At 50.1% G+C, this 21,855-nt stretch overlaps 10 protein-coding genes across 10 annotated transcripts; 8 read left to right on the top strand and 2 right to left on the bottom strand.

Annotated features, from left to right (window-relative positions):
* Nucleotides 1-410: 410 nt before the first annotated feature.
* On the top strand, nt 411-1,849 carry VTN00DRAFT_9306 (uncharacterized protein; the record flags this gene model as incomplete). Its single annotated transcript, XM_069436252.1, has 4 exons — nt 411-572; nt 727-1,060; nt 1,122-1,358; nt 1,443-1,849. The coding sequence occupies 4 exons, from the start codon at nt 411-413 to the stop codon at nt 1,847-1,849; spliced, it is 1,140 nt and encodes a 379-aa protein (XP_069284891.1).
* A 623-nt stretch (nt 1,850-2,472) lies between these two features.
* VTN00DRAFT_9307 (uncharacterized protein) lies at nt 2,473-3,039 on the top strand (the record flags this gene model as incomplete). The annotated part of the gene is made up of 1 exon (XM_069436253.1): nt 2,473-3,039. The coding sequence occupies one exon, from the start codon at nt 2,473-2,475 to the stop codon at nt 3,037-3,039; it is 567 nt and encodes a 188-aa protein (XP_069284892.1).
* Nucleotides 3,040-3,610: 571 nt separating this feature from the next.
* Nucleotides 3,611-4,880, top strand: VTN00DRAFT_9308 (uncharacterized protein; the record flags this gene model as incomplete). The annotated part of the gene is made up of 5 exons (XM_069436254.1): nt 3,611-3,635; nt 3,720-4,098; nt 4,171-4,306; nt 4,394-4,632; nt 4,772-4,880. The coding sequence occupies 5 exons, from the start codon at nt 3,611-3,613 to the stop codon at nt 4,878-4,880; spliced, it is 888 nt and encodes a 295-aa protein (XP_069284893.1).
* Nucleotides 4,881-5,603: 723 nt separating this feature from the next.
* VTN00DRAFT_9309 (uncharacterized protein) lies at nt 5,604-7,225 on the bottom strand (the record flags this gene model as incomplete). The annotated part of the gene is made up of 5 exons (XM_069436255.1): nt 5,604-6,607; nt 6,669-6,906; nt 6,962-7,053; nt 7,110-7,130; nt 7,195-7,225. 5 exons carry the CDS (start codon nt 7,223-7,225, stop codon nt 5,604-5,606), a joined length of 1,386 nt encoding a protein of 461 aa, XP_069284894.1.
* A 344-nt stretch (nt 7,226-7,569) lies between these two features.
* VTN00DRAFT_9310 (uncharacterized protein) lies at nt 7,570-9,552 on the top strand (the record flags this gene model as incomplete). Its single annotated transcript, XM_069436257.1, has 3 exons — nt 7,570-8,197; nt 8,701-9,214; nt 9,270-9,552. The coding sequence occupies 3 exons, from the start codon at nt 7,570-7,572 to the stop codon at nt 9,550-9,552; spliced, it is 1,425 nt and encodes a 474-aa protein (XP_069284895.1).
* A 568-nt stretch (nt 9,553-10,120) lies between these two features.
* VTN00DRAFT_9311 (uncharacterized protein) lies at nt 10,121-11,522 on the top strand (the record flags this gene model as incomplete). The annotated part of the gene is made up of 2 exons (XM_069436258.1): nt 10,121-11,383; nt 11,493-11,522. The coding sequence occupies 2 exons, from the start codon at nt 10,121-10,123 to the stop codon at nt 11,520-11,522; spliced, it is 1,293 nt and encodes a 430-aa protein (XP_069284896.1).
* Nucleotides 11,523-12,666: 1,144 nt separating this feature from the next.
* Nucleotides 12,667-14,376, top strand: VTN00DRAFT_9312 (uncharacterized protein; the record flags this gene model as incomplete). The annotated part of the gene is made up of 2 exons (XM_069436259.1): nt 12,667-13,156; nt 13,253-14,376. 2 exons carry the CDS (start codon nt 12,667-12,669, stop codon nt 14,374-14,376), a joined length of 1,614 nt encoding a protein of 537 aa, XP_069284897.1.
* An 861-nt stretch (nt 14,377-15,237) lies between these two features.
* Nucleotides 15,238-16,444, bottom strand: VTN00DRAFT_9313 (uncharacterized protein; the record flags this gene model as incomplete). Its single annotated transcript, XM_069436260.1, has 5 exons — nt 15,238-15,502; nt 15,555-15,692; nt 15,753-16,084; nt 16,161-16,349; nt 16,418-16,444. The coding sequence occupies 5 exons, from the start codon at nt 16,442-16,444 to the stop codon at nt 15,238-15,240; spliced, it is 951 nt and encodes a 316-aa protein (XP_069284898.1).
* Nucleotides 16,445-18,372: 1,928 nt separating this feature from the next.
* VTN00DRAFT_9314 (uncharacterized protein) lies at nt 18,373-20,008 on the top strand (the record flags this gene model as incomplete). The annotated part of the gene is made up of 7 exons (XM_069436261.1): nt 18,373-18,391; nt 18,456-18,502; nt 18,582-18,725; nt 18,831-19,056; nt 19,142-19,707; nt 19,773-19,850; nt 19,922-20,008. The coding sequence occupies 7 exons, from the start codon at nt 18,373-18,375 to the stop codon at nt 20,006-20,008; spliced, it is 1,167 nt and encodes a 388-aa protein (XP_069284899.1).
* A 683-nt stretch (nt 20,009-20,691) lies between these two features.
* On the top strand, nt 20,692-21,264 carry VTN00DRAFT_9315 (uncharacterized protein; the record flags this gene model as incomplete). The annotated part of the gene is made up of 1 exon (XM_069436262.1): nt 20,692-21,264. One exon carries the CDS (start codon nt 20,692-20,694, stop codon nt 21,262-21,264), a length of 573 nt encoding a protein of 190 aa, XP_069284900.1.
* Nucleotides 21,265-21,855: the final 591 nt, after the last annotated feature.

Raw genomic sequence — 21,855 nt, forward strand, 5'->3', positions numbered from 1 at the left:
GGGCCCCGGACTACTTCGTACTGTATGTACTATGATAGCGCGGAGGTCTGTACCAGGGCAGTCGTTCCTACATACCCGGTTCGGATAAAAGTCTATTCCTCTCCTTACGGACAAAGTGGAGGTGAGTCATTTCCGTCAAGTGGAGATAGCTGGCCTGAGGCCATTAAGTCTGTTTTATTTTTTCTATGAGAGATATCTAAAGCGACGATCTTAAGATAGACTAGACAAGCCTGGGATTGTTTGTTCTCTCTTGGATATCAGATCGAATTGCTTTTGCTGGGTGGATTTTCCCGCGTCGCTATCAGGTACTTTGGATTGGATTGGAACCTCCTACTACCTTCCTAACTAGGTAGGTAGGTACTTGGTCAATGAATATGCCCGACCAACATGAGACCACGAAAAGAAGAACGATGCTCGAAACCGACACTTATCAGTCCAGAGCCAAGGCTAAGAATAATAATGATGATCATGATGTTGATGACCCAATAACCGTCTCTGAACTATTCCACGCTGCGGAGCACAAGCTCCCCAAGCGGTCTGGGACTTCTACTCTTCTGGCTCGGACGACCAGTGTGCGTTGAGGAGGAATGTTGCTGCGTTTGACAGGTATGTATGTACTGTATGGTTTCTGGTTCTTCAGTTCATTTTATTTACCTGTTTTGTATCTTCTATTTTTACCGCTCACGATCAATTAATTGACGATGATGATGATGTTTATATTTACAGATTGATACTCCGTCCGCGCGTCCTTCGAGATGTCTCTTCCGTGGACACCAGTGTCACTCTCTTGGACCGCAGGTATCCCCGTTCCCGATTGGGATCGCTCCGTCCGCCATGCAGAAGCTTGTTGGAGGGGATGGGGAATTGGATATGGAAAGGGCAGCGGCGAAGATGGGGACAACGATGATTTTGTCCACGCAGTCGACGACGAGCTTGGAGGATGTTATCAAAGCTCCCGGGGTAGAGGAAGGCGATGACTGCCCTGCTCCTGAGTTTTGGTTCCAAATCTATATCTCGAGGAATCGGGAGAAGAGCGCTAGTTTGATCAGGAGGGCGGAAGGTTCGTAGAACGATGTCTCTCATCTTAACCTTGACTTTTGTGCTTACCTGCTTGTTATTAGCGGCTGGCTACAAGGCAGTCGCCCTCACCGTGGACACTCCAATTCTTGGAAATCGCATAAATGAGCGAAAGACGCCCCTGGTTCTCCCCGACCACTTGTCTCTCGCCAATATCGAAGAGCCCGGGACAAAGCGCAAAGTCTCCAAGCCGACGATGAACAGGATCCTTATGAATGCTCGTACTAAGGAAGAGGCGTACAAGCTCTCCCGCGAGGCCTCCGACACGATGAACGACGCCAGTCTCACGTGGGCAGAAACAATGGCGTGACTGCGTTTCCTGACGTCCCTGAAGATCATCCTCAAGGGGATCATGACGGCCGAAGACGCTCTCCTGGCTATGGAGCACGGCGCTAACGCGATTGTGGCCTCCAACCACGGGGGTCGTCAGCTTGACTCGGTGTCTTCCACCATTCAAGCTCTGCCCGAGATCGTGGAAGCCGTCCGGGATCGTATTCCTGTCATCCTTGACGGTGGGATCGGTCGGGGAAGTGATGTTTTTAAGGCTCTTGCCTTAGGTGCTGATTTCACCTTTATTGGGCGGCCAGCGCTATGGGACCTTAGTCATTCAGGCCAGCAGGGTGTTGAACGGGTCCTTAACATATTGGAGCGCGAGCTGTCGCGGACAATGACGCTTGTGGGTGCAAATAAGATTGGTGACATCAGAAGAGATATGTTGGGCGTGGAGAAGGGGGCGGTTTCGGTATATCTAGACTATGAGGATACGGATTAGGCGTAGATGAAGAAAACTGACTGCGGGAGCTGTATAGAGATATCATCCAAAGAGCATAAGTGACATGTGTTTCGAAATAAAGATACCTGGTTCTGGGGGTAGACGATGCAAAGGGGGAATAGCACAGGGCAATGGCATTCAAAATAGACAGAACTCCTGCACAGCCAATGCATGTTCCTGGAACAAACCATGGAAGTGCTTCGTTCCTGACCAACCTTGTTCCTAGGGGAAATTCGAGTCAGTACTACAGGTTGGGGGTGACCACCAACGGCTTCGGTGGCTGTTATACCTAATTGGGACAACAAAGTCTGGGATGACATTCACCGACAGCAGGAAGTTCTGGTACTCTAAGAGACCAGGAATGGTCTCGGAGTCACCCGATTCTCATAAAAGGAGCGTTCAATTCACGGGCCATCTCTGAAGCAATTGCTTTCGTTCTGCATCACCCAAAGTCAATTCATCTCATTCATTCACTTGCTTCAAATAAGCCACACATCGCTGTACTGCAACGCTGCACTGGGCTTCTGGATACCACATAACACATCTTTGCCAGCCTCATTAAATTGCATCCATTTCGCATCGAACAGCTTCAGAGACGAGTTATCCAATCGACTCAGCGCAAAATGGCAGCTCAGAGCATCGTGAACATCCATTTCCCTTATGTGGAACCATACACACCCAGTCCAAACCGCAACCCGAAGAACAATCTACGCGACAACTGCTGGCTTAAGGCATTGCCTCTCGAGAACAAAAGAGAAACTGTGACCACTTTGATGTACGCCGACGAATACGCCGACATCTTTTCGCCATTCGGTCCAGTAGGACAATCAATCGACTTGCCGCCAGTCCGCAAGACTCGCCTCTTCAAAGGCTTCCCAACTGCAAAGACCAAGTCCTGCTCCCCCAAGCCGATGCCTCACGTCATTCACCCTGTCGTCATAGAACAGGTGCTTCAAAAGTGGGAAAGCATGGTCCCAGAAATCGTGGAGATCTCGACTCACAAGGAGAATGCGACGACCTCCCACGATCCTGAAAGCAACATTGTCGATTGCCCAGTTCGATGCTTCGCCCGGGTCGTGGACGACATGAACGAGACCGTATCCAGGTCTTCTCGGTTAGCACACAAGAAGTCCAACCTTCTGAAGAAACTCAGAGCCATCTGGCACCACGAAAGCTCCCTTCGACATTAGGTTAGAGCTCGCAGGAAATTGAAGACTGTCGTCATTCTCTAAAGGGAAAAGGAGACTGAATGTTATTGGCAGCTGGAATTGAGATTTTTTTCACGGCAAATGTGCTCTGGGTTAATTATTGACCATCGATATCCAAATCGTTATGCTTTTGTATGGGAACGGAGTTTGTAAAGGCGTTTAAGGAATTAGATTGGTGTTCATGGATCGGACTGTAGGGCATGCATTGCATATACCTTTTAAACAAATGGATGTATTCATTCGTCAAGCTATGCTTTAATATTGTACTTTTGTACTTTAAACACCACAGTGGAATACAGAGCTTTCTCTTCTTGTCTGCATTAATCATCCAAGAGCAGTGTTAGTAGTGAGATGAAGTGACCTCAAGACTCAAGTTTTACCCGGCGGTCGGGCCACCTGCCCCAAGCGCTCCACCGATAAGTTCGTGCCTATCTCGGCTGAGCTGCCAAGGACGGAACGCCTGCGATGTAGAGGTGGCATATCAACTTGGCAAGTTTCACGGCGACGCACAGCTAGCAATCATTACTAGACAAGCAACCTTTTAACAGACACCATGGATCCATTCTCAGCAGAGGGAGGTAAGTGAAATCTGCTGCCCTTTCATCTCCTTTTTTTCCGCGCAGAGCAATCACAGATTGACTTGCCCAATTGGCGATGCCCAGAGCTCCTGAACATTCACAACGCCTTCCACCAAGGCCAATACCAGAATGTGATCGACTTCGACACCTCATCTCTTTCCCCCGAGAATACCCTCCCTGCGCGCGTGCTGAAACTCCGTGCGAAGATCGCCCTGGGACAAACTGAGGAGGTGCTCGCGGAAGTCGAGGGCGAAGAGGACACGCCCGACCTTGCGGCGGTAAAGGCGCTCGCGCAACACGCAGCGGGGGACGCCGAGTCTGCGCTGAAGACGGCGGAGCAGTTGGCGCAGGCTGAGTCGGAGAATGGTACAGTGCAGGTCCTGTGTGGCACTGTGCTCCAGGCTCAAGGAAAGAGTGAGGATGCGTTGGCTCTGTTGACGAGGCATTCGGATAGCCTTGAAGCGTGAGTTGCGCTATATACTGTTTGCAAACTTGCGGCGATATGGATATACTGATGGGCTTTTCTATGTGCCAGTGTGGCTCTCATTGTCCAGATTCACCTCCAGCAGAACCGTACCGATCTCGCTCTGAAGGAAGTCCAAGCAGCGAAGCGCTGGGCGCAGGACTCGCTGCTCATCAACCTGGCCGAATCCTGGGTTGGTCTGAGAGTCGTATGTCTCCCTAGTCTGCACATCCACTTTGTCTATACATATCTGTGCAACCAGTACCACGAAACTAACCGCGACCTCTTTGTCTAGGGCGGCGAGAAATACCAGTCCGCATTCTACGTCTACGAAGAGCTCGCCTCGGCTCCAAGCACCTCCTCCCCGCTTTCCATCGTCGGACAGGCTGTCGCAGAGCTGCACCTTGGCCGCCTCCCTGAGGCCGAAGCCGCGCTGTCCGCAGCGATCCAGAAGTACCCCGATGAGGCGGAACTGATCGCGAATACGATTGTGCTGAATGTTCTGAGCGGCAAGGACACTGAGGAGCTTATTTCGTACGTTTATATCCCGTCCCCTGTTCCTTGTTGCGGCCTAGAAATGCGTCAAAGCTATAATAATAAGCGATCTCATCCCAAAAGCAACGGTCCATTCAGAAATGAGGGCTAACGTCCATTGCTTTTTTTTACCATGTAGACGTCTAAAGCAAGTCAAGCCGTCGCACCCTTTCCTCACTGATCTGGAGGAGAAGAGCGCGTTCTTTGACACCGCAGCTGCCAAGTACGCTCCGAAGGTCTCCTCGTAAGATCCATCACGGAGGGAACGAAGACTTACCAAGAAACTGGGCCTGCGGGAATGACTGCAGGTGCCACTGCGTCAATCGATATTTACAACCACATAACATACCCTTTACTCAACTGTTCGCCTTGTCCGATCGTCCTCGAGATTACCTCGCGGGATTGAGGAAAATCGGAGTTTCAGGCGCATCACATAAGAAGAATAATGAAGTTCTCAGGAGTCAGAAGCATAGAAGTCACCAGCCCCGCGATCGTGGTATGCATTGTGAAGAGGATATCGAGGATTATGGTTGGTTGAAAGAGTCTTCAGGAAGGCTCGTTCAAGATGTGCAAACAACCCATGTCATATATGTTTCTTGCCTGTTTTCCAGCTATTAAAATAGCATAATACAATGTCCATTGATAGATGAAAACCGCTGTCTTAAAGAATCACAGTTAATTGCAGTTCGACAAAGTTGAACTTGGATAAAGGCTTTACATAGACCGATGCCCAAATTTGCGGATAGGCCAGCAGCATGTTATGGATTAATTTTCTATTAAAGATTGGAATTTCTATATTCCGTGCCGCCATAGCTCTAGAATTAGCGAATTGTAGCCAAGGTTTTGTCGATGGCTTCAAAAATTGATCAACGCCAGGAGATGTCCCATTCATCATCAGATTTTGTGAATTCGTCGTCTGTGAGCCGGTCCTGTTTCGTCATAGAATGATTCTCTCAGCAAAATAAAAAATTTCAGAACCCATTGACCATGTCTTCTTTACCAGTTAGTTCGCAAAATGCCTTAAAAGTGGTGAAGACATCATCATCTCCCTCCCCGCTTCCGGTATTCTCGATCGCACACTGCGCACCAGCTCCGACGAAGAAGACGTAGCCCTCTTTCATCTCTTCGGTCTTCGGTCCGACAGTGATCTTTCCCTTGCCGCGAGTGCAGATGAAGATGCTGGGTCCAGGGATGTCGTCGAAGGTTGCCTTCGCGCCTGTTCTGTTTAAATCGGTCTTTACGACACTGAATTCCTCAATCGGCGGGTCATACAGGACGGAGGATGAGGCGCTGGTGTAGGCGATTGTATTCAGGGTGGCAAAAGCATATTCGGTTGGGTACATCTTTTGCTCCTCGATGGGCGCATACGAGTATGTCAGCATCTTCGTGAGGGTATCCACGTCTTTGAACTTAGGCGTGAATCCCGCTCGCACGACGTTGTCGGACGACGCCATACACTCGATGATATCTCCAGAGATGTATGCGTGAATATCGTCGGCCTTCAAGAACATGGCTTCGCCGGGCTCGAGCTTGACGTAATTGAGGAAGAAGAGCACGAACAGCCCAATGTCGTTTGGAAATTGCCCATTGAGACGGACTACCAGTTCAGCCAACTCCCTTGGGTTGCTAGGGTTGGTATCCGGGGTAGTGGTCGAGATGGCAAACGTATCCGGAGAGTTCTCGGCAGCCGCGACAAGCTCCTTGGCAGCAGCTTCGATGCTTTCTAGAGATGACTGCATCAAGGAAGTAAATACAGCACGCAGCGCATCCTTGTTCTTTTCGACGACATCTGGGTCTTCAGAATTCTCCGAACCCTTGACTATCTGCTCAAAGTCGCTGGCTGCCTGAAAGCCCACCAGGTTGCGGAGGGGTTCGACAGTCTTGAGGAAGTGAAGAATTTCAGCCAGAGGGCGGAAACCGCAGAGTCCTTCGAAAGGGGTGATGGCAATGGTCATTTCAGGCTTGTGATTGTCGTCTGTCAAAGGAGGTCAATAAAAGTAAACGTAACGAGGTCCACACAGAAAGCCTGAACCCACCAGGGTAATTCCTAGGATCCCTCGCATGCAGTTCGACAGCAAGCTTCTTGTTCGGATGTGCCTGGATGCTCAGGGCTTTGTTGATGGACAGAACCTTGAAAAGGAAAGGCAGCTTCCCGCCATATCGCTCAGTGATTTCCGTCGACATCAACGACTGGTTGTCTTGGACGAGATCAAGCAATGTTCGCTGCGTCTCAAGATCCTTGGACGGAAGGGAGGGGTGCGTGCCCATCCATAGCTGATGGACGATTTAGCCTTGAAGCCCTTTGATCAATGTCACGAAAAGTACTGACTTCTGCATATGGCTTGTCCGCCTCGATCGAGAACTCTGGCGCTGCCGTGGCGGCAGCGTATTTTGCGGCGGCAGATTCCTGGCCAACTTTGCCTATAGTGATGCTCAGCGCCGCACTAAGGGTAAACAGGAGCTGTGGAACGGCATACCCCAATCGTAGCTATTCACGCCTTGCAGTTGATTAAAAGGCTTAGTCGTAGTGAATTGCAGCTAGGTCCCACGTAAAAAGCTTACCACACTGCAAACGAAGTAATGGCACCTGCATCTTCGCGGCGGATCCCTGAGTATATCACTTGTCGCGCGGGAGCTCAAAGAGGGACACAGCGGCTGACGGGATGACCAGAATAAAAATCAAAAGAGAAGAGATTCACGACGGCGATCCCCAAAAACAACACTGAGAGTGAGGGCAGTTTAAATTCCAGTCCAGGACCTGCGTCCTCGAACGAACCCCAGAAGCAGCTCACCGCTGTCCCGCCTCCTTCCCCGCTATCGTCTCTGCTACGCCTCAAGCTATCCGCATCCGTCCCGTGACTGGCGAGCCCTGACGGTCCAGCCCTGAGCCCTGAGCCCTGCAGGTTTCCTAATCGGGGTGACGCCAGAGGCGGAGAGATGCCTCAGGACCGCAAGCGGCTACCGCGCAAGGGAGGTGCTGGGGACATGATCGGCCGGGACCAGCATGGCGGTGGCGGCGGTGCCTCCAGCGACCGCCCGCAGATCCCACCCGTCGCGGCCAAGACCATCACGCCCCCCGAAGCGTCGTCGGAGAATAGTGATGTCCGTGCCGCCGCGCCTCGTTCTATCGAATCCCTAGGGAGCTCGACATCGGCATCGTCTGCGTATAACCCATCTGGAGGTCTCCCTTTAGGTTTATCTTCAGGGCCCGGTCATCCAGGGGAGGGCGTCGCTCGCGGAACGCGCAGTTCGAGGCCAGAGCTTGTCTCCGCATTCGAGTGGGAGGCTCTGGACATACAGAGGCGAAAGAGCCTAGGGGTCGAGTCAACCAGCAAAGGGAGAGGTCCAGGCGCCTCTGCTAACTTAGTCAACTCGAACGAGATGTCGCGGAATCGTCCCCGAGGCCCTCCGACCAGAGACAATGGCCTCCCAGCTAACGAGGAGACCGACATGTGGAACAAGATTCTCCTGGACCTGCGCAAGGCCAAGGAGAAAAATGACAAGCAAAAGGCTCTCGCAGAACAAATCGTTGCTCTGAATGAGAAAATCGCGAGAGATGGTAATAGTAAGTGTAGTTTTCATCTTCTGTTCAGGTCTTTCAGCCCGGGGTTATAGAGATTCGCATGTTTCCTATATCGGCCCTTTCCCCCTTTGTCTGAAGTTTCTATCCAAGCTCTTTCTCGCTTCCGAATCCCCTGCTTACGGTCTGGAGACACATCTATGCTTCCATCTTCTGAGCGTTCTGATGGGCAATCTTGTAGCTGTTAATGACAGCTCTTTTCCTCAGTTCACGTGTTGCCTCTCTCCATTTGATGAGATCAACATTTTCCCGGTCCACCTCACTATGCCGTTCCTTCTTTGAAATCTGAGTTTCTTATGTATTGCTTCTATCGAAGCATGCCCCCTCACTTTGTCTTCGAAGTTCAAACTGCCAAACTCGTGTTGTTGGGTCTTACCAAAGCCATACACGTTGAAGTTTTAATGACCCTGAAACTCCGTTGAAGAATTAACAATCTATGATTGCAGCTTTGGTTTGACTTAACATCTAATAACTTGGAATTAACACAGAACCGACGCTCAGCGAACACAATCAACTCGATAGCTGGTATCGGCAACTCCTGAAGCTTAGCGAGGAGGAGAAGGCTATTTTGCAAGATGAACCGAGTGATGTAATTAAGAACTTGGGTCTTTTGACTGCACTACGCTCGGCTTCCGAAGCGGAAGCTCCTTTAAATCGTGCTGCCTCCTTACCCAAATCCCGAAAGAAGAGAAATGAGACGGACAGTGCTATTGACTCACCAGGCCCGTCAACAGGCCCCGTTTCAGATAAGCTCAATCGCGTTAAAGGAAGCGTACAGCGAAGTGCTAGCGTGTCCAGCACTCAGGCTCGAGAGGGCCGAGAAGCCCCAGTCAAGATCGAGGAGGGAGCGGAAGGTACAAAGGGCACTCTCGCTGAGCGCAGCGGTCAGTTTGTTATTGGTGCAGAAGTGGTTTTCAAGCACAACAAAAAGCAACAAGGCGTTGAGGGCGAAGGCATCCAGTGCATTATAAAGGGTATCTCGGGCGAAGGACACAAAAAGCGGTATGTCTGTCTCCTAAATAATTACCCTGCCAGCTGACACAGGTTATCTTGCAAGATATGATGTCCAGGATCCTGAACCGAATGAAAACGGCGAACAAGGAGCCGTTTACAAGACCACTGCTGCTTCCTTGATTCCGATCCCCCAAGTCGGATCCTCACTGCCTTCGTTCCCTGTTGGAAAACAAGTCCTCGCTAGATATCCAGACACAACTACCTTCTATCGGGCCGAGGTTATGGGCTCAAAGAAGGACGTCTATCGCTTGAAATTCGAAGGCGAGGAGGACGACAAGGAGATGGAGGTGGATAAACGGTTTGTCCTGGATATACCCGGGAAGTAGACCAACCTACGCAAGAATCTCAATCAACGCGAAACCATGGACTTCCCGGATCATGATACCCCGTTATCTACATGTATTTTTGCATTTTTGGAGTAGGGTTTACCTGGGAGTTGGAGTTGCTGATAGGTCATGTGTCTTCAAAATCTTCCGTATTAGGTGGACAGAGATGGAAGCCATTGGAAACCGGGGCTAGACTGGATACTGTTTAGCACAAATAGAATGTAATCCTTTACCATACGCAGCAACCTTTCCCGAAATCCCCGGGTATTATTTTGTGGATAGACCAACGCCTCCGACTTGTCAGACTTGACAAATCAGGTGCCGTCGGGGCCGATTCAAATTTTGGAGATGTCCGCGCGGGATTATTCAGCGGCGTGACCGAGGTCCGTCTCCGCATGCCGCATGAGATCAAGAAGCCTCCAGACTCCTGTTCAAAGGACAAACCGACATTATCGCACCAACACCCATGGATTTCCTGAAGGTTGCCAATTGAGTGACACGTCCTGCTCGGCTCCTTCGTCCTCCTGGTCGCCTCCATCTTGCCCCCCTTCCCTCCCACTGAGTCAGGATGCCCGACTTGCCGTCCCACGTCTCTCCGTTCTTTTCGCCGCAACCCCTCCATCCCGATCACGGCATCCGCGATTACTCCCTCAATTCGGATTCTGCAGCGCCCTCATCATCTTCTTCTGAGATCACAAGTCGAGGTCCTCTTGAGCGTTCTGACCGGGATAGCAACGATGAACGTGAAGATGGAGGCGCGACTCCTACCCTGCCCGAGTCGATCGTCTCCCCCGCCTTCACACCACCAGCAACGCCGGGCAACCTCCTAAATCCAGACCAGACACTCCATGGGCAATCTCAATTATCATCTCTGGCAGATGAACGTGCACATACAAAGCCACCGAAATTACTCGCGCGTCTACCCAAAGTCGAGTGTATTGTTCGCGCTCGCATCCCCACTACGACAGGCGCGGAGATGTTTCTTCACCTGTATCAGAACGACGTTGATGACAAGGAACACTTAGCCATCGTGTTTGGAAACAGTATTAGGAGCCGCAGTCTGGATCGCGTGCGACCAGGGGAGACAGAGATGGACCGAATGATACGGGGGGCATATGTGGGGAGACTGCGACCCGGGAGGGTCAGCAGTCGGTATGATGACACAGAATCCGACATTGCTAACAGGAAAGAACCAGAAGGCGCAACACAGGGAACAGCCGATGCCGGTGATGAGGCAGTTGCCAAAGCGTTGAGTGAGCCCGGTGCGGCACAGAGTACGGCGACTCAAGCGCCGTTAGTGAGGATTCATTCAGAATGCTATACAGGCGAAACAGCATGGTCAGCTCGTTGCGACTGTGGTGAACAACTCGATGAGGCAGCACGACTTATGTCTATGCCGTCGGAATCATCATCGTCGGACGATAGCTCTTCTGCCGTTGGTACCAGTTCCTCTGCGCCTTCTCCCGGTGGAGTCATAATCTACCTTCGACAAGAGGGCCGTGGAATTGGTCTTGGGGAGAAACTGAAAGCTTACAACCTTCAAGACCTAGGCTCTGATACCGTGGAGGCGAATCTGCTCCTGCGGCATCCCGCTGACGCCAGGAGCTACGGCCTCGCGACGGCGATGCTGGTTGACCTTGGTCTAGGTGCTGATTCTACCAGTAGTGGAATCAGGCTACTCACGAATAATCCAGACAAAGTCCGCGCAGTTGAAGGGCCGAACCGGGAAGTTATCGTCAAAGAGAGAGTTCCAATGATCCCGTTGGCATGGCGAACTGGTGGAAAGAAGGGAATCAGGAGTACAGAAATAGAAGGTTATTTGAGGACAAAGGTCAGTCCATTCAGCATCAGAGCCTGCTTGAGAGGGGTTTTATCCTAATAGAATCCCTTCCATTTCGATCCCTTCGTTTTAACATTCTGGTTTACTGATTCTGAAGCAGATCGGAAAGATGGGCCATATGATTGAATAATCAAACCCCGTTTCGTTTGCCGATTTAACCTATCCAGTCCCTCTTCGGCTTTTATTTCGAAGCATCTTTCAACGTTTTGCACTTATGCATGGAGTCCTCCGGGGATACGTTTTACATAGTATATATGCCTTGATAGTACCCGTGACTGATGTTTGCTTCGATTCACTTGGTGTTTCAGACCATACATACGACATGGGTTATCGAACCTTTTATTTCCTTCACGGCTCGTCTATACCCGAGACGATTCTGCATTTTTGGGTTGGTATATGTACAACAGGCGAACAAAAAAACATATATGTTTATTACATGCTGTTAAAGGCAACTTTTTCCTGATGTCGAAGCTACTTTCTGCTATGGTCAAGTGTTGATTTCGCTCATGTACATTGGTGGCTTCTATACCTTAGATCACTGAACTATATACACATGTCCATGGGTTCTTGATGGTCGTTCGGAGATATATATATGATTGCTAGCTAATAGGGTCATGGTATTTTTACTTCCCGTTATCTTTGACGAGATCATGTCAGAAATGCCCATATACAGACGTGGGTCTTCCACAACACATATGGAATGATATTTTCTCCTGTATGACACCACCATGTCTCTTAACCAGGAAGACAATCAGTTGAGATATGTAGAGATTTCTTAGATTTTCTTCGAACGCGTTCTCTGAAGGTTCTAGAATTGAACTAGGTTCTCCCACTGACAATTTCGGCAGATAATCGGCATCTTCCAAGTTAGCAGCAACATCCTCGCCCCAAGATGTCTGCCCGACTGACCTCCACAACACGCGCGACGCATCCTCGTGCGGCTCTTCTAGCGTTGACATCGATTCGTTACTATTCTGACAATTGAAAGGCGACAGTATGGCCCTCTTTTGGCCTCCATTGCAGAGGTACCTATCTGCTACAACGAAACTTGCTAACGGCGCTGGCCCCACCTCAGACGCAAGTTCCACTTTCCCCGGACACCTCATGACGCTCAGCTAGATCACGGACGGATGATCCTCCTGGATCGCCCCTCTACGGAGTATACAGATCGCTCAACCGTGTCCGAAGGGCCCAAAGCGCCCAATCCTTCCCATCTCCACGAAAAGGTCCGCTTCGCGAATGGCCTTATGCGAACTTGAGACGCGGGTGAGGCCATGCCAGGAAACGGGCCCGACAATGTTGCCCCGGACAATGCTGCTGCTCTGCCTGCGGTCGAATCGATCCCAAGCAGACTCTCCAGCCTGAACACTTCCCCAGCATCCACCAATGATAGGGATTCCTCTGTGCCTCCTTCTTCTAGGTCCACAACAGCAGGAGGAACAGGTCCCGCGCCTGTCGCAGGGAGAAAGCGCAGATCGACAAATGCGCCTTCGCGAGGTGTTGCCCACCTCACGCCAGAGCAGCTGGCCAAGAAGCGTGCCAATGACCGGGAGGCACAACGGGCCATCCGGGAGCGGACCAAGGCCCAGATTGAAGCGTTAGAGCGAAAGGTGCAGGAGTTGTCCTCGCAGCAGCCGTATCTGGACCTGCAGGCAGCGTTGAAGGAGAAGCAGGCTATCCAAGCGGAGAACGAGGAGATCAGGAGAAAACTGAGCGCCGTCCTGGAGATTATACAACCGCTGGTTGGCAGGCGGGGCTTGTCGGGTGAGCAGAGTCCTTATCTGAGCAGCTGAAGACGGGGAGTCTTATCGTTTGCGACTATTGACTGACTTTTGCATAATTTCTTTTACAATCAATAAGACCTTGCATCTACGGCTTCGAGACCAGATGCTGCCACTCACCTCTCCGCATCAACTGAGCAGAATCGATATACACCAAGTAGTCTCGAGACTACGACAGGTGGACCTTCGTACGCCGAGTCGACAGCCAGCCTAGAGAGCCCGTCTCCCACGAATCCAGCGGCGACTGTTTTTGGAGTTCGCCGCAAGTGGTTGAACAGTGTGGACCAGCCATGGGCTGTTGACAGCGCGTTCGACTATCAAAGATATAATCTAGCCCATGGTCTGGACTTTAGTGGCTCAGGCGAGAGGTTAGGTCTGAACTTTTTGCTGGATGGCACTCAGCAGATTCCAAAAGTTGGCGGCATTCTGCGGCGTTCAGAATGCTCTGGACCGTCGTCTCAAGTCAATATATCGCCGCAATATCTGCAATCATTTAACAACCCATTGGCTGACCAGCCCTTGTCGGCGTTCTCTGCACCAATTCGAAATGTCGCCCCGACATGTCCCCTAGATGGCATCCTCTTGGACTTCCTTCGCGATCGTCAACAGGAAGCAGCTGAAGGGGTGTCAAAACAGAGGCTGGTTGGTCCTCCGTATCCATCGATTACCTCTCTCCTTAACCCGGAAAAGAGCGTTTACTCCCACCCGATATCGAAAGTGTTCACCGATATCCTCCGCGCTTTTCCAGATATCTCATCTCTTCCGGAGCAAGTCGCTATTCTCTACCTCATGTTTCTCCTCATGCGATGGCAGATCTACCCTACACAGCAGAATTACGATCGCTTGCCGGAATGGCTCACACCCCGGCCATCTCAGCTGTTTACTCCACACCCTGCTTGGATCGATTATCTCCCTTGGCCACGAATGCGTGATCGATTAGTAATGTCATATCAAGATTACCCATTCGAGAATTGGTTCATTCCGTACACGCGCACCCTATCCCTGAACTGGCCTTACGAAGCGACCGATTGCCTTCTCTCGTCTGGGGACTCCGATGAATTGTTGATCAACCCAGTCTTTGAAAGCCACCTAAGAAATTTGAACAACTGGTCCCTGGGGCCAGCTTTCGCGAAGGCTTTCCCTGACTTGGTTGATACTACGAGAATCAAGCCTGACACGAAGGGAAATTCTCCGATATCCTGAACCATATATATAATTTGCCCCAGGAACAGCTTGGCGCCTTTTCCTCGCGAGATCTATACTATTATTTTCACGCTTCTCTCGACGGCACTAATGCCAAACCCCTATGGACGCTAAGGCTTCTGTATAAACTTACATACTGTGCAGATATGTTCCCAACCTCTTTTTGAAACGCTATCCTTTACTTGCCGACATACCACTTGCTATTCCGCTCATATGATGTCGGTGTAATTACTTCCTATACCCGCAAAATCTACGCAATTTATATTCATCTCTGTTTTTGAAAAGAACATATTTCTCGATCTCGGCCGGTTATATGGAAACTAGTTGGGAAAGAAAAGAAGGGGGAAATTCGAGTTTGCTGGTAGAATATTTTTTTCCGTCTTGGAATGTTATTTTCCTTTCTTGCTGCTTGTCGTTTTTTTTTTCAAAAAAATACTTCCATGCTATATATGTCAATTTCTGCAGTGCATTCCTGGCAACATTCTTCATCTTATAGAACAGGGATGGGCGTTTCGATTGTGTCTCTCCTATTGTTTACCCTTAGAGCAGAGATACGAAAGGTGGCTCTTGGATATTTATAGAATGTTCTATTGAAACTTCTTTGTGACATAACTCCTTTGACAAATCTCATTGGATATTTCCCTGTTATATCTACTAGAACGGTCATTTCCGAGAAAAGATTATGGTATGAGATGTGCTGATTTCTAAAAGTGATTCATGTCTCTTGTGCAGGAAACGTTGGGCGTCAGGAGTCACTACGCATTCTATCAAGAAGAGAAGCAACTACCGGTGATAGAAGTCTCTCTTGAAACTTTCTCATGAAAAGAAAACAACAACAGACAATAGATTATACGAACTCGGTCAAGATCCCCCTTGTCTACTCTTTTCGTTCCAAAACGCCATTCCGGCCTTCCGACGCAATACGCCGTACATCGAACTGCTATCTAGACATTCACCTGCATACTCTCTTGCCGCCACCATGTTGTTTCGGGCTACTTCCAATCCTGGGAGCTCCACGTTCGATTCTTTAGCGATAGCGAGCGCGTGGTCGGCATCCTTGATTGATAAGGATACGCGGAACCCTGGACGAGAGTCCAGTGGTGGTGCGTAAATTCCTGTCGTCAATCTAAAGGAATAAGCATTTCATGATTGCATCCCCTTGTTAGGTTAATGCTTACCTCTTTGAATAGCTCCCAGGAACAGGGCCGAAGGCTTCGGTGATGAGCTCCTCCATTACCCCAGTTCCGAGTCCCGTGCGCTCTGCAAACACTTGAGACTCTCCTACTATCTCCATCATGCTGACTGTGACAATATTTCTGATGAAATGTCAGGAAAGAGCGCTCCGACGGCACTCGCAAATTTCACAGCAAACTTACCCGGCAATCTTCAGAAGCGATGACTTCTTGACATCCTCTCCGCAGTCGATTATATATCTTCCCATAACATCCTGGATAAATGGCTTGACAGTCTCGCGAGCTGCCCTTGGTCCGCCAATGGCAAATACCAGCTTCCCTGCAGCTGCGATAGGGCTGGCACCGAACACGGGCGCAGACAGGAACGATGCCTCCTTCTCTTTGAATCGGGCCGCAGCCGTAGCCACTGTATTCGGATGTACTGTCGAACAGTCTACAAAAATCTTGTCTTTGAGCGATTCGCCAGAGCCCATGGCAGTCGAGACTAGACTGTCGAGGACCGCATCGTTTGAAACCTGACATAGCACCCGAGAGTAAGCCGCATTGATTTCCCCCAAGGTTTCTTTTTCCCAGCGGAATAAAATTACTAACCATGGTAAAGACGATAGAGCATCGTTGCACGAGTTTCTCGAAACTCGGCTCCGGAACGGCCCCGATAGCCTCAAGCGGAGCTCCTCTGGAGATCGTCCGGTTTGAGTAGACCAGGTTCAGACCCATCTTTGATTTAAGGTGGTTCTGGAGGTTGGTAGCCATTGCAAGGCCCATTGAGCCGAGGCCATACTGTGTAGGTCGAATGTCAGACTAGTTCAAACAAAGTCGGTATACAAACATTCAAAATATCCACGTACCCAGCCAATCTGACAAGGTGGAGGCATGGTATGTTATATATCTTAGATTATCAGTACGTATATATTAATTAATGTCGTCCGTCAGATTCTGTACGTGTTGAACTTCAGACAAAAGCTAGCAAGTTCGAGCTAGTAAGAAATTTGGGGTAGACAGAGTGAACAATCGAACGTCTGCATGATAGCAATGACGTCTTCAGTATATCAGAGCTTATATATACGTAGTACTATGTACTTCCACCTAGTACTCGGGAGGCACCGTCGGAAAGCGGTGGCGGGTGGAGACAACTTTCCCGACAGAACAGATAGGCGAACGGTAAACCACCATGTCGGCCGAAAGATAGGCATGATTACTGAGATCCAGTTGTCTAAGCCTCTTCCCTTATTTGGTGTGTCTTTCCCATTTTTTCTGACTCATGATGGGGCGGCGGCCTTTTGTTAATAACAAAGAGATTGGAGGACGAGGGAGGGAAGGACCTTGATTCCGATATGATAAGGCAGCGAGTGACGCCCTATCAGCATTTACGGCCCGGTCCAATCGCAATGCGTAGATAATGGTAAGAGACAAGGAGATCCAACCTATGTACACGTGCCCGGGTGCTGTTAGGATGTTGTACAGAGTACTTTTGAAGCATAATCATAGTAATCAATCGAGTGACACTTAGGTACCTAACTGCTTGATCCCACCTGAAATGGAATATAATTTCATGGCTCCTCATTCGACTACCTACCTACCTGCCTACCTACTTAGGTAATGCTTCTCCGCGGAAAGTTTACAATTTCTTTACCACAGTTGTTCAGAGCTTCAAAGTTGCAATGGAGGTAGTCTCCGCTATATTTCAAGCTCCCAGGACCTTCCTTGACTTTTCAAGAAAAGGGTCAGGGGATTTTGGAACTACACCATTTGTGGTCTCTGTCACTTTCAACGGCTACTGTGCTAGCAGGTACAGCTGGTGTCCTTTATCGATGGATTTGATTGGAGACTAGGACACGGATTTCAGCTATATAAAATAGTTGACATGGTATCTTAGGAACGGGAGCTGTACCTCTCAGAGAGAGAGAGAGGGAGAGGGAGATGGGAAGCTCCCGCTTACTGCAGTGAGAACTCGTGCACAGGCATTATTTATGTACTTCTTAGCAGACCAGAGGACAGTACAGATAATATGTTAGGAAGTAGTCGGAGCGTTCATGGATAACCTTTACATAGTCTGATGGTATTGTCGTTGCTGCTGCTTAACGTGGAGAGTGTCATGCAAACTGCTGCCCATAAGTTCTGGATCTAGACACCTTACAGATAAAATAGTCTGCTGTTTCATTTTTCGCCTGATCAAGGAGAAGAACTATGAGCAACGCTCCATCAGACAATGTGATCGAATGCAGTGATGATATTTTATGTATCAACAGAAATCGGTGACGACAGTAGTAGCTGAGCTGGGTTCCGAGAAGGATATTAATTATTTATACAGCAGCACTTGTTTGATTCAACGAATGTCACTAGGAATTGACTAATAGATGGATTAAAGTATCTCTCGTGACCGTAAATGGAGGTTGTTTCAAGTCGACTGTCCGTTCAGTTGACAGGCAGAACATCATATGGGTTGCTGCAGACAGGCTCTCTTCACCGTGTAATTGAGTTTTTTACTCCGAATCATTTGGTGATCCATCATAAATCATGCAGATGCTGGCAGCATGCAGTCTGTACGGAGATGAAGGTTGAACGTGTTGTTGTGCGGAGCGGGCAACGGGGCCGGGCGTCTCTAAGCCTCATTGGCGGGTCCGCCGTCACCTCTAGACGTGCTTGTTCAGCCAGCACCTGGGGATGCGCAAGCAACTCCGTACATCAGTCTATACTTCCAACCGCTCTCTCCGTTCCCCCCCCGTTTTACGTGATCTCTTATTCCGATTGCCTGTACCTGTACACGTTCGGCCTCTAGCGAAAACAGGGAACGACAGGAATCATGGCGGACGCGCCCATCGGTGAGCGCTCACCGCGCCCTCGGGCTTCCCAGTGACCAGCTGTCAGCTAACGGATCAACGCCAGTTCTCGACGGGGGTACCGGTTTCCTGAAGGTTGGATATGCAGCGCAGGTACGGCCACTCTCCTAGTTACATCCTCCCATGTTCCTGGAGAATCAACTAAAGCTGACCCTTGCGTCTACGACTGCAGAACTTCCCAGAGCACCAGTTCCCCTCCATAGTGGGGCGGCCAATACTACGATCTGAAGAGCAGGCGGGGGACATTTTCGTGAAGGATATTATGTGCGGAGATGAAGCTGCCGCCGCGAGGTCAATGCTGCAAATCAGCTATCCTGTATGTTTCAGGCGTCTCCCTGGCCGAATGAGCGTCTACCGCTTCGGCCACTCCGCTCCGCAAGGCAGACACGTTGATTAACCATGTCCGCTATGGTATATATAGATGGAGAACGGAATCGTGAAGAAATGGGACGACATGCAACACCTGTGGAACTATACATTTTACGAGAAGATGAAGATCGATCCGACGGGTCGGAAGATCCTCCTGACTGAGCCGCCGATGAACCCCCTGAAGAACAGAGAACAGATGTGCGAGGTCATGCTGGAAGGCTACAACTTTGGAGGCGTATACGTCGCTATTCAAGCGGTGCTGGCACTGTACGCTCAGGGTACGTTCTCAGTTCCTCCGATTTTGGTGGCTGGACCTCCCCCGTCTTGAAAAAGACACGTGCTTATCCATCTTTTCGAAATCAGGTCTTAGCAGCGGTGTCGTTGTTGACTCCGGTGATGGTGTAACGCACATTGTTCCTGTCTACGAATCCACAGTCCTGAACCACCACATCCGACGACTGGACGTCGCCGGTCGCGACGTCACCCGGAACCTGATCGCGCTGCTCCTCCGCCGCGGCTACGCCCTGAACCGAACGGCGGACTTCGAGACTGTGCGCCAGATCAAGGAGAAGCTGTGCTACGTCTCGTACGATCTGGAGCTGGACCAGAGACTTTCGGAGGACACCACCGTCCTGGTGGAATCGTACACACTCCCCGACGGCAGAGTCATCCGGGTTGGAAGCGAGCGGTTCGAGGCGCCCGAGTGTCTCTTCCAGCCGCATCTCGTGGACGTTGACCAGCCTGGCATTGCGGAGCTCCTGTTCAACACCATCCAATCTGCCGACGTGGACGTGCGAAGCAGTCTCTACAAGGCTATCGTGCTCAGTGGTGGTAGCAGCATGTACCCCGGTCTGCCGTCGCGGTTGGAGAAGGAGCTGAAGCAGCTCTGGCTGACGAAAGTGCTGAACGGTGATCCGGAACGACTGAACGTATGTACCTCCTACCTAGGTGACATCTATCTTGAGGGTCCTCCGACTAACTCCCACGACTGCAGAAATTCAAGGTCCGGATCGAAGACCCACCGCGGAGAAGACACATGGTCTTCCTGGGTGGTGCTGTCCTGGCAAACCTCGTAAGCCTCCCTCCTACATATACATCCCCTTCAGAACGAGGATCCGGCTAACCTCCTATTCAAACGAACAGATCGCAGACAAGGAAGATATGTGGGTTTCCAAGCAGGAATGGCAGGAACAAGGTCCCCGCGTCCTTTCGAAGCTCGGACCTAGATAGTATCTCTATATCTACCATCCCTTCTCTCATCATACTCACACACTTTCTGTCTTCCCCCTCCCTCTCGAATTGCCTCCCTGCTTGCTTCAGGTACCTATTATTTGCCCATAGCCTTTGTTCTGCAGCTACTTAGTATAGAAATACTCCCACGAAATCTGCATTCAATAGTTACCCAGCGTTGTCGTGTCCGTGAAAAGTGTTCCAGCAAACCTGAAGTTCTTTTTCAATTTCTATCAAAATGATCACAAATCTAGCTAGGTACTTAGGAGCTAGCTAACTGCCTAGACAGCCATTATGATCACATCCCAACGCTAGTTTACAGTGTTTTTGATTGTTGTATCCAGCGCCTGTTGACGCTGTTTAAGCACCCCTTTTCTCTGGATGTACCAAAACCCTCTCCATCGTTCCGTGCCAAGACTTGAGAGGGCATTTGAATGAAGTTTACATAGGCTACGCCCTTTGAATGACATGGCTGGCCCACTGAAAGTCTACTGTATCATACAATAAGAAATATCCCTTGTATTCACCGTGATATTGTACAATAATTTACCAGCGGCTCCAACTACGGGACAGCCCCCGATCTTAACCTGTCGTCTTCCAGTCAGCAGCCAATTTCTTCCTCTCGATACAAGAGAAATCGAAAAACTTGTTCCATCACATCTCTATACAACAACCTCCTCGGGATGACAGCCGACGCAGAGACCACCACCACCACCACAACAACAACCAATGCATTCACCTTGCGAACCCACCGCCCGGGAGACATGGGCTGGATCGTATCCCGGCACGGAGCACTATACGCCCAAGAATACGGATGGAATGAGCGGTTCAAGGCCCTTGTCGCCAGGGTCACAGCCGACTTCATCGACAATTACGATCCCACGTCGGAGCGGTGCTGGATCGCGGAACGCAATAATAATCGGGAATTCCTTGGCTGCGTGATGGTGGTCAAAGACAGAGAATCATCATCATCATCATCATCATCAGAGAATAGTAATAATAAGACAGCAAAGCTCCGCCTTCTCCTCGTGGAACCTGGCGCACGGGGGCTGGGATTGGGCAGGACACTCGTCCGGGAGTGTATTCAATTCGCGCGGGAGGCGGGGTATGAACGGATTGTGCTCTGGACGAACAGCGTGCTTACTGCTGCGCGGCGTATCTATGAGAGGGAGGGGTTCAGGATGGTGACGGCAGAGGAGCATGAGACATTTGGGGTCAAGTCGATTGGGGAATATTGGGAATTGGTGATAGCTTAGTTACTGGGAGTGCGAGCGGAAGCCGTTGACGGTCCTCAGCTATAGATAGCAACGTGCAAATAATACCAGGTATGTATGTAAGATCATCCTACCTAACCTAGATCTCCTGTTCGGTTGTTGGCTGGGCTGTAAGAAGTGTTCCGCTATAAAGCCCTACCATGCTATTATTCTTTCAGCTTCATGCCGGCGTGCTGTGTCGTCATCAGCCATCGTCCGCCTCGCGATTCCCTATGTTGCCGCTGGGTCATTTGTTAAGAGAATCCTTTTGGTGAAGAAGATCTTGGTCCTCTAAATTACATACAGGGGCTGATTCGTTGTAGCGGGCTTCACAGGCGAGGAAATGCGGATGGTGACATGGATCCTTATGCCTGTGGGAGAGACTTCGACTCAGCCAATAGCCTAGATACATGATAAAATCACCTGTGATGCTAGAAGGTCGAAGGACATGCAGCAAGTCATTCAAGAAAGAAAAAAAGGGACTTCGTTCATAGCTATGCCTTTTTACGGTTGCACGATGGTAGATCGGACCCTGCGAATTTCCGATACAAGACGTCCAAAAACACTGGATCTACCTATCTATTAATTTATCGC

The sequence above is a fragment of the Thermoascus crustaceus genome, assembly GCF_041956765.1.
Source record: "Thermoascus crustaceus strain CBS 181.67 unplaced genomic scaffold VTN00scaffold_7, whole genome shotgun sequence".
Classification (NCBI taxonomy): domain Eukaryota; kingdom Fungi; phylum Ascomycota; class Eurotiomycetes; order Eurotiales; family Thermoascaceae; genus Thermoascus; species Thermoascus crustaceus.